Raw genomic sequence first — 12,099 nt, 5'->3', positions numbered from 1 at the left:
CCGCCCTTTGCGGTTTGGTTCGACTTTGACCTTAAAACCGATCCGATCCGAACCGCGTACACCCCTAACATCAAACATGGAGGCTTGTGAAGGTAGAGCAGATGTTGGGAAGGGAAAAGGGTAGCTGTTAGAAGATGATGTTGAGTCTTCTACATAAGATAAACTTGATGACATTGATGAACATATAGCCTTCATCTCTAGGAAATTTTTCAAGCTCGAGCTCAAAAAATGTGGTTGCTCCTAGATCATTCAGAAGAAGTAGTTTATTGTTTGTGTTGAAAAGGAGAAAATTAAATGAAAAAAAAATAGTGTCTTGATGTTGAGGCTAGATGGAATTCCACTTTTATGATGTTAGAGGTTGCCACTATGTATGAAAGTGCTTTTGAACAAATGTTGATGACTACCATTATGAAGTTTCTGCAAAATAGTAAAGATGAAATCGAGGGTGATCATAGTAATAACAAAAAAAAAGGATTGAAGGTCGCCATAAATTCCAAGATTTTGATAATGTGAAAGGTTTAATTCAATTCTTAAAGATATATTATGAAGTTACAATAAGAATTTCTGTATCCAAATTTTATACTTCAAATTTATTTTTCATTGAGCTAATGAAAAATCAAGGAGCAATTGTTGAGTTATCTTCAAGTGATGATCTTTTGATAAGAGGGATGACTACAAGAATGAAAGAGAAATATGTCAAGTATTGGGATAACATGGATAATACAAATTTCTTGTTGTATGTTTCGGTAGTTTTGGATCCAAGATATAAACTACATTCTGTGAAGTTTTGTTTTGATGATCTATACAGAAGTAAGTTTCTTATATATTCAACAATTCTTGAAAAAATTATGAAGACATTTAAGGAATTATTTGATCATTACGAAATTCAACATGGGGTCGAAAATCTTTCAACTACAAGTACTAAAACAAATTTTAGAATTAGTAAGAATGTTGATGGGAAGTATATCGGATGAACAAGTTCGAGGTGCAAAGGAAAATTTGGAAATTGATATTTATTTGATGAATGGAATTGAAATGGAATATGAAAATTCTGAAATATTGATTTGGTGGAAGATTCATTCAACAAAATTTCCGATTCTTTCAAAATTTATAAGACATATGTTGGGTATTGCCAATTTCCAAAATTGCCTACGAATTGACATTTAGCACCGAAAGTGAACTCTTGATGCGTATATGAGTAGATTTCTATCTTAAACAAAGGAAGTTCTAATATGCACTTAAAATTGGTTATGAAATGGGGATACTTTTGTTGATATTCGTCAAGAATGGGAAGGCTACAAAAAATATGAAAATATTGAAAAAAAATAACCTTTTATCGTATATCTGCCTTTTGTTTGATTTGTAATATTAAAAATTTATACAAGCTTCTAACGTTACCATGTTTCGTATATTGCATAGGAATTCAATAGTGTGCAAAAACTTTTTGGCGAATACGTAATCGATGAATAACAATTGCTGACTACTACCACGGCTGATTACAGTTTTGCTAGTTTATACTGTCCAGGAAAGTATACCAGGATCTGTTCTATTTTATTTTGTAGAAACTTCCATTATAATTTGTTGTAATATCGACTTGTGTTATGTTGCAAAAGGAACTAAATTATAGGTGCCTGAACTATTGACGTTCTATTATCTGGGTCGCTAAACTAAAGATTCCGTTTTTTGGATCACTTTACGTTTCCATTTTTTGATCTAACTCGTTCCTTTAAAAAATCAAAAAACTAGAACTAAAATTCTTAATGTTCATACAGATCAAAATAATTTTGAAAGTGTTATTAATATCCAAACATAAAGTTCAACTTATTCACTAGCGACCCTCATGCGAGACCAATTTTTACAAACTATGTCCAATTCAAAGATTCATAAATTAAGGTTCCTAAATTCGATCAAGAACCCTAAATTTATCGTCCAATTCATAATTTGTCGAATTATTCAGATATCCACATCTGTATTTTAAAATCCTTTTATATAATTTTCGTAAGAACCCGACCCTTCAACTCTTGATCAATTGGAGCCAAACCAGAGCAGATAGTTGAAATTTGTTCAACACTTGAATACATCATGTACACTGTCCAGCATCGAGTGATAAAGCAAAATAAAGTTTAATATAATCTGAAAAGTTTAACACGGTGAAAGTATAGGCAGCAAAATCATAAACCCTCTCTTGGCTCCATTTTTCTTACGTTCTGGTTGTACCAGATTTCAACCATGAGGTTTTAGAGTTAATAATACTAAACACAAATTATCCTTGCCCGATTCAAGAATTTTTAATCCATGCCAGTATTATGCTACACCACAAAACTACAAATTTACCATATATCCAATCACTAATCACTTGTACCCCGACATTTTACTGATATATGGCTGCACGCATAGCAAGACAAGCAGATAACTGACTTGTAGAAACACTAAAACCAATAATACGATTCTGAATAAATTTTTGTCTATCACTTCATTCATGCGGCACAACTACAAGTTGAGCATCTAACTACAGACAGTTCCCAGCACTACATATATACATTAAAACACCCTATAAACACCGACTTACCTGCATCAAACAACACTTGATATTCACCACAAATTAGGTTACAAGGTCCCAGTCCACTCAACTCCTACCAGATCTGATTTTGAAGCTAGTCATCTCAGCAATTTCCTGCTGTAACCTGCCTTAAAATTGCTTTACCTAATGATGATGGGAAGAGAAGAACAGGGGGAAAAGGAAAAAAGGGAGACGAAAACAAAAGAAAAGGAAACATAAGATACAGGGATAGCACAATATTGTAAATATGGAAAACTCGGGTTTCATAAACTTCGTTTCCAGCCTAAATACATAACCCGTACTTACATAAGATCCTAATTTGGCAGGGCTAAAAAAGAAAAAACGTTGCGACTGAGCTCTACTAAGAGCAACTGCATACCTTCATATACATACAAAAAACACAGTGCTAAGATTAAGCACCAAGAGCAACAAGTCCAAAAATCTGCATATGCTTCAAAAGTGATGTCTAAATTAAAACACCCCTATCATATTCAACTCAGAGTGATCCCAAGACATACAAAACTACTTCATTTTCTTCATAACATGTACACAGGTAAAAACTGAAAGGAAATTAAGTGATACAGCTGGTCAAGGCTACGCTGATTTCCAGTGTTCATACTTGAAATATTTACCCTGACACCTAATTTACAAGACTTGGCACAACCTCGATAACGTTACAATTTACATAATTTCATCGACTATCTGTGTTACTCTAAGGTCATCTGGTTGGTGCTTAATAATTTTATCTAAAGACTGGAATCATATATAATTCTTCCAACATGGCCTTAAAAATGATGGCGTCTTTAAGATCATCTAAGGATTGTACGCTGCATAAGATAGCTTGTTGCATTTCATTAGCATAACAGCCACATACCATGCTTATTTTATGGAAACTAAAGGGAGCCTAATAGATACACATGAAGCAATTAAATGGTGAAATGCATGCAGTTACTAAAACACACTTCAAAGAGAATCTACTACCTAAATATAGGGTAACAGTCCAACATAATGAAGCTGATTTAAGAAGTATGGTACAATAGTGCAAGTTGAACCCAGACAATTCGAGCAGAATACTTCTTGAAACACTTTAACCATAAAAAGATGACCTCAGACGTGATTGAACTTTCCCACTTAATCCTGCAAAAGAAAACAAAGACAACATATTCATGTCTGAGGAGACAAATACACAAGTTTTGACCAGTAAGAGATAGCTACAAATAGCCATTCTTCAACGAATCAGGAACCTCCCTTCATCCAGAATCTGGATACATTCTGTAAAGCAGACCCAAAAGGTTCATCGAGCTAGTGCAGGACTTCTTTTGTCATGTCTCTCATAGTTTGTCGCATCCTCTTTGAAATCATTATGATCAACATCATTTTCATCTAGATCACCATCTTCCATGACCAATGAACTCTTGCCGTTGGTCTCTATAATTAAAACTGATGCCCCATCATCTTTGAAGTCTGTTGATTTCCTCGCATTATGATGAGCTTCTCCACCGAACTCATCACTTCCTACCAGCCCTTTATCATTGTGGTTTCCCTTTTCGTCTGTACCTTTTTCTTTAACATTATCAATCTCTCGATGCTTATAGTCAACAGATTTTGACCTTGAGCGTCTTCTGTGACTTGATTTGTGCTCATTAGATCGTTTAGCAGACACCCTACTGCTTTTCTGGAAGTCATCTTCCACAGATGTTGACCTGGAACGCCTTCTGCTACGATGTTTTGACCTCTCGTCTCTGCTTTTTCCATATTTATCACTCGAGTGATGCTTATCTTCTGGAGATTTGGATCTAGAGTGCCTTCTCTGTTTAAACTTAGCATCATCTGTTTTACTTTGTTTCTGATGCTTACCCTCTAATGATGCTGATCTAGAGCGCCGTCGATCACGTCGTTTTAATTTTCCTTCCCTGCTTTCATCTAATTTATCGCTAGACCGATGCTTAACTTCCATGGACTTTGACCTAGATCGCCTTCTGCTTAATTTGTTTTCATCATCACTTCGTGGAGATGATTTACTTCCCTTGTAATGTCCTGGAGATCTAGAACTAGCATGAGATGATTTCTTTCCCTTGTGTGAAGGACTTTCTCGACGACGTTTTGGAGAGTACGAATCATCTCGAAATGACTTTCTACTTCGAGGACTAACACTCCTACTCCTGTTTCTTCTGGAGGTACGGGAATGACGATCATACGATCTAACAAAATCACGTCTTCGACTTCTGGCACTGTCATCCCTTAAATCTCGATATGACCGCCTATCATTATCATAGCTCGAGTAGTGGCGAGACCTGAAAGGTGATCTTGATCTATGATTTCTTCCACGGCGAGACAGAGGTGAGAAAGAGCGAGACCTCCGCCTTTTCATGACAGGAGATTTTGTTCTGGATCTTGACCTTGCACGGGTAGCAGATGGTGACCTATTAAAAATAAAATCATCAGTGTAGCAAACAGTCCTCAAGAAATCATTAATTTCATAAAATTGTCAAACAGTGTGATACAAGCACTAGACCTAATAGTTGCTCATAGCAGCCCAAAGCATTTACTTACAAAAAAAACGACTATTTATTTGATTATAATCAATAGATAATATTGGTATGAACAAATAATCTCTGAAACCAACATGCATTATACCTACTTTATTCAAGAAGTACACACATCCAATTATTTCCCAGAGTCACAGATGTTGACTAAACCAAAAATCGATATGCCAAACAAGACTATTCTCCATATCAGTTCAGATCAAGGTTTTTCTTTAAATTATTCAAATTGTTACCCTTTCAGCAGGGTCTCCAACATTTCTACACTATTGAACCAAGGACTTGAAAATAAAACAATCTATATTCCAAATAAAGTGGAAAGAATCCTAAAAAGCACAAAAAATTATTTTTACTCACAAGATAGACTTCTCAAAAGATCTAACAATAACTTTGAAGAAAAATTCACAACAAAGTGGAAAGAATGCTGAAAGCACAACCAGTTGTTTTTTACTTAAACACAGAGACTTCTAAAAAGATCAAATAAGAAATTTGAAACTACATGGAAAAATGCAACTAATGTATAAACAAAAGAAGAAGATAGCAAACAAACACACAAGAGCAGTCTTTCGCATTTGGCTGGATGTCCCTAGCTACTCTCTTTAGTTTAAGCTAGCTGCTATAAATCTATAGCACGCTTTTTTTTTTTTCTTATACCACAGATTGATATAAAGCTAAAAGAGATGCCGAATATCGATAAATATATTAGTCAGTCGTAACACTATGAAAACCTGGAATATACCTTGATTTTCTCTGTGTTTCCTTGTCTTCATCCACAGGTCCATCAACTTTCAAGGATCTACTTATTTCAGCAGCTCTAGCTGCTGCTAAATCTGTTGCAGACTTCATGGTTGCAGCCCGGTTAGCAGCCTGTTGGGCAGTCATATTCTGTTGCATCACCAAAGCTTGCTGAAATTGCATTTGCTGCATTGCTACTGCTTGCTGCATCACCATGGGTAAAGAAGAGGAGCCGTGAGGTGCATTCAGAACAGCAGGCTTTGGAGGCAATGACTTGGCCATTTCAACATTTAGAGGGCGACCACCAACATCCAAGTTGTTCAATGACAAAGCAGCAGTAGCCTCGTCAGGTTTTGAATATTCTATATAGGCAAAATGCTTTGAATCAGTTATACTACATTCGACAACTGTGCCACAAAAAGCAAACAACTGTTTCAACTGATCCACTGTGAGCAGCGGACTGAGGTTGCTAACTTGTACTGTTTTCTTCAGGGAATCAGCCTTTCCATCCTTGTCCATGGATCCTGGGAAAACACAGAAACAATTGCAGTAAGGACATATTGCACAAAGTATTTGGTTAAAAAGCACCACAATATTTTAATAGTCTTGCAAGGAAGAAACAATCACGACGAAATTTAAAATTGGAAGAGTCAACACAATTGTTTAACTTACCACCAGGTGAAAACTACCAGAAGCATCAACTAAATCCAAAAATGCGACATAAATAACCAGGCAAAGATGGTAGGCTAAATTTAATAGTATCCTCAGAACAGCCATCAAAATAGCCCATTGGAAATATACATAGATGGCCAAGGTAATCACCACAAAAAAGGCAGAGGCCCACAGCACATATAGAAAGTATATGTAGCAAGACCAAGTATAATGGTATACAAATATATATGTGCTTTATTAAACAAAGCATACCCGAAGTATCTTTTCTGTGGTTAGACTGAGCTTGTGCCTGAGCAGCATGGGCTTGAAGTGCTTGAGCAGCAACAATTGCTTGGGCAGCAGCCATTGCAGCTGCAGAAGGCGCCATGGGTACCTGGCTCAGAGTTCCCATGGTGGTTGCAGCAGCTAATGCAGTCATCAGCAAACTGTGCGGTGGGTGATTGAATCTGCAATCACTTTTTGCACACCGTCCATTTAAATATTCTCGGCAAACTTCCCCTAAAGTTGCTCCTACTCCAGGCAAAATTGCCCCGCCTGAAGCACCAGATACAATACCAGGGATCATTCCAAGCAATCCAGGAAATGCACCTGAGACAGAACCTGAATAATTTGGCATGTTGGGCATTGTCTGGTTAACTAGATTTGGGAAATTGGATTGGGGAGCCAAACCCAGCAGTCCTCCAGTTGTATTTCCTGAAAAAAGAGTCGAATCCTACATGACCTCATAACTCCTATAACAAAAACTAATTATTACAAGTACGGAAATTGGGATTGTACAAACACAGCAATAAACCCTTTGTCCCATTCCAGGAATCACGACCTTAATTCTATAATGTCCCTATGGCCATCTTACAGTATTTACCAGTACTTCTGTCAAAACTTATCATAACAAAATACTCTTAATGGTGCCCAGAAAGGATTTAAATAAAATGACAGTAGAGAGATGAGACTGCAAGGAAAAATTAAGTAAAAATAATTATTAAGTTAAAAAGCTGCGACTGAATAGGATAGTCAGCTCCGATATTACATCTATATTATATAACTTACAATGATGGTTTAAATACGAAAATCATTCTTAATCAGCATGTAGAGGATATTTAGGAGGTTTATTTCAAGATAGATTAGATACATTTGCTCACATATTAACCAGCCACATATTTTGAAGTTAAATGACCATTTACATTTAAAAATCAGAGACACAGATAATAACCAATAAAAATGGGTAGTGCATATTTACTATTTGAGTTATTTGCACCAATAGATGAAAACCTATCCACCCTCCGAACATAGTAAAATCATGCATTACGTGTTGAAAGACAGAGCTGTATACCTGCACTGAAAAAAACTGGGAAGGGGCTACCCATGATGGACTTTCCATTACACTCGACCTCCACCATATAATTCCCCCTCTTTGGCACTACATACGTAATTGTGTATGTCCCATCACCAGCATCTTTTACTATCCCCTCCTGTTCTGTAGCCCCCACGCCTTGACCGGGCTTTACTTTGACCGTTATCTGCGCTCCACCAGTGGGAACTTTGCGGCCATCAGTATCCTTCGTAACAATTACGAATGAGGATGGTGCACATGCAGTGCCTCCAGCAATACCAGTCCCAGCCGCAGTGCATTTGGCCGGATCTACCGGGCCAATTGGCTTGTTTGCCAAGTCTTCAGCCTCTTCCGCATCACTATCCGACAAGTCCCCTGGGGCCTCGGTGCTTTTGTCCACATTCTTAAATGTTGCATCAAAAGCCGCCTTGGCTGCAGCAGTCTTCTCAGCCTCGCTCTTGAGCTTAGCTTCTTCAGCTTGCTTCATCCATATCGGCTTCACAACTGCCAAGTTACGATCAGCCATAAAACTCTAGCACAAAACCGCACTAACCTGTAAGCTTCTTTATTATCCCTAACCCTAGGATATCAAATCAACCGAGCTGATTAGATAACTTAAAATTGAGTAGTAACTTTTTCAAGATACAATCATCCAATAATCCATACATCTAAAAAAACATGGATTATTTTATTCAAATTAACATAAATCAAGGACCTATATTGTTCTTCACTTCTTCCCTATTCTCGAATATATAAGTCTATCAAAAAAGAATGATACCTATGAAAGGTCATATACTTAAATATGTTTAAAGCAATCACCGTGCTAAGCTTGTTTCAAACAAATTATTATATATATCATTTAAAATCTTTAATCCATTTTAATTTTGATAAGACCTAATATTAGAAAATAGAAACTATTATAAAAATTTTGAACTATACTGTCCCTGATAATAATAATTCCACATGTAAATTCTATTATTCTTAACCAAATTACAGGTCTCAAACAAGAACCGCATTCTGAAGCTGTATAAAATCACGAACAACTAAATCTGAGAAAAAAGTTGATATTTTAACATGTAATTAGGTATCAACAATCAAAAAGACAATAATTATCAAATTTCTGAATAATAGAGCAAAACTTTATAACGAATTAGAAGAGAAAATAAAGATAGGGCTACATGTAGGTACCAACAAGAAACCCTAGATCTGTCAATTGTGTCTATATATCTAGAGATAGAGGGAGAGGGAGAGGGGAAGGGGGAGAGAGAGAAAGAGAGAGAGAGAGAGAGAGAGAGAGAGAGAGAGAGAGAGAGAGAGAGAGAGAGAGAGACGTACCTTTGTGAAGACGGCGCACAAGGAAGAAATTGAGTTTTGGGCGACGGAGAAGAGACAAGCGGGAGAGATATTTTGTTGCAGCTCCAATCTTACCTTCAGCTAATATTCGGAACAACGAAACCGAAATCCCAAAAAGTCCATTTTATATTTTTTTATAACAGTATGTATTCAATTACAGAATAGTTTTATCACCCAAAAAAACACTTGATCATTTTTTTTATGTTAGAATACTTTTTTCCTAGTATATAGACTTGTATATATTTTAATTTTCTTTATTTACATATATTAATATATCAATTAAATTAATATATTAAATTCTATTTTAGAATCTTTTCCAAAGAAAATAATGTTTTCTATTAGTTTAAGTTTAAAATATAATTATTAACTTTTCATACTATTTCACATAACTAAGAATGAATTATTTAATGTTAATTTATATATATTTTTTAATTTATTTTGTATATTTAAGAGAATTTCAGATATAGTTATTATATTCATATGATGTTATTTAAATTAATTATATTTTATATATATTATAAAAGAAATTATTTATTTAAAAAATGAATACATTATTTATATTTTCTTTTACCAGACTCGTGTCGATATTGGTAAAAAATAATCACATAATTATATTTAATATTTAATTAAATATAAGTTTGGGAGACCAGAAAGGAGCTCAACTCGATAAAAGACTTGACGATGATGCTATAGATTCTGAAGTTTGAATTGGACTTAGTTACTACAACAAAAAAGCAAGTCCAAGAGCTCTTGGTGATTTCAAAACGACTAAAACGACTAACTATAGTAGAAAACTATCGTAAAAAATCGACTTCTGCAAGAAATCTAAACATAATATGAGTCTACAACTTGTACACTTTCTATGTATATTTCTTGAATTTACATCCAAACAACTATGTTTTGACTTGATTCTCTAGCACTTTTGAGATATATAAGAACTTTACAAGGGCATATATAGTTTAATAATGCAAATCAGTCGAAAAAACTTTATGTAAGACACACACTTATTTTTAGTTTGACAATCGTTGATCTAGATATTCATCCACATCATGTAGAGTCGTCCGTGGAAAGAAAAACAACCATGACTAATACACAGAGCACAATACGAGGAGCAGGTGACTGAGCATCGCCTACACGAGGGGTTGTCACCTTTATAATAGAAAATACCGTTCCACTCGTACAGCTCCCACTCCCGTTGACACTGTAGGGGCGAATCTAATATTTCTACCAAAGATGTATATCATGTTAAATGCATTTGATGATATCTGTTTATTTTCATACATGAATTGCATATTAGAGTTTACGAGAAGTCAGAGTTTGTTGAGATGAAGAAGATATCAGAGTTTAATCAAGGCAAATATACTTTAGATTTTGCAGCAGCTGATTTTAAGAAGCAGATCTAGACTGAATAAAGAAGATATACTCTATGAAGATTCGACAACTCATGACTTGCGGAAGATTGAATTAGAAGTCTCTGATAGATATATCTTAGGATGCTGATTTATAACATATTAATCAGAAGATATTTTGCAGCTGTGTATTATATAAACACCGATAGGTTTACGCTATAAATATCATTTTACATATCAAGAATATCATTCTCTTGTAACCTAGTATCTCTCAGTGATAAACAAACATCTTTGAGAGAGTAGTTATCTTCTACAATGAATAGTTTTTATCAACTCAATAAAAGCTGAGTTTGATCTCATACGGTGTGTTCTTATTTCGGATTTGATTCGATCCACCATATTCAACCCCCTTCTATGGTTGTTTTAGGCCTAAAAATTGGTATAAGAGCCAATCTGTTATTATAAAATAGTTCAAGATCCAAAACGTTATACAATCATGTTAGAAAAGACACAAACACCAACAACCAGCAGACATGAATCAATTAGGGTTCCAATACTCAGGGCATTTGAATATCCTACCTGGAAAGTTAAAATGGCTATTTTTCTAGAGGCTGCAGAATGCAGATCCAAAATACTTGGATATGATTTATGATGGTCCACACAAGCCAACAAAGCTTTCTGTTGTATTTGGAGATAAGCTTTAGAAAATGATTCTAAAGGAGAAGGATTACACCCCTGAGTATATCTCCTCCATTAGCAAGGATGCCAAGGTAAGGCATTTATTATATAGTGCACTTGACAATATAATGTCTAACAGCGTCATTGGATGCAAATCTGTTAAATAAATTTGGGATGCTTTGGAAGTCAGATATCAACAAACCAAAACCATAAAAAAGAATAGGATAACCATACGCACACAGGAGTATGAGCATTTTGACTCAAAATTTGATAAGTCATTGACATATCTATATGACAGATTCCTAAAGTTGCTTAATGATATGTCTCTAGTAGATAAGGAGTATAATCTTGAAGATGTACTCGAATCTCAAATTCCTATTGGCCCTTCCAGAAAAGAGAGATTTGAAGACCACAACCATTAGAGACAACTATGATCTGGAAGACATGTCTCTTGTTAAATCTATGAAATGCTCAAGACTCATGAGCTTGAGATGGAACAGGGAAGCAAGCAGCATGAAGGCAAATTCATGTCAATTGCGCTTAAAGAAGTTGCTATAAAGAAGAGCCACTTAAAAGGAAAGACTCTAATAATAAAATCTAATAGTGATGCATCAAACTATGGTTCGCTAAGTTGTCTTTAAGACTCCTACAAATGGGATACTATCAATTTAAATCTGATTACAACCTCTTCGTGACTCACGCGAGTAACTTCATCACTGAAATACTAGTATATGTGGACGATCTACTAATTTGTGGCAACAGTAACGAAAAAAATTAACCGCGCTTAAAAAATCCTCTATCTCAATCTTTTAACATGAAAGATTTGGGTTCGACAATTACTATCTCGGAATAGAAATTCACATATCTGAAAAATGGTTT

General features: G+C 35.3%; 1 protein-coding gene across 1 annotated transcript; it reads right to left on the bottom strand.

The window, feature by feature from the left end:
• Positions 1–3,522: 3,522 nt before the first annotated feature.
• On the bottom strand, positions 3,523–9,317 carry LOC108207321 (uncharacterized; the record flags this gene model as incomplete). The annotated part of the gene is made up of 5 exons (XM_017377778.2): positions 3,523–4,983; positions 5,843–6,362; positions 6,763–7,203; positions 7,841–8,344; positions 9,176–9,317. Coding segments are annotated over 5 exons (2,736 nt in total), but the record flags the coding sequence as incomplete, so codon positions are not given.
• Between the last annotated feature and the right edge of the window lie 2,782 nt (positions 9,318–12,099).

This window comes from Daucus carota, chromosome 2 (genome assembly GCF_001625215.2).
Source record: "Daucus carota subsp. sativus chromosome 2, DH1 v3.0, whole genome shotgun sequence".
NCBI classification, from domain to species: domain Eukaryota; kingdom Viridiplantae; phylum Streptophyta; class Magnoliopsida; order Apiales; family Apiaceae; genus Daucus; species Daucus carota.
Note: the sequence above shows the minus strand (reverse complement) of the source record. Positions and strands in the feature narration are given on the sequence as shown.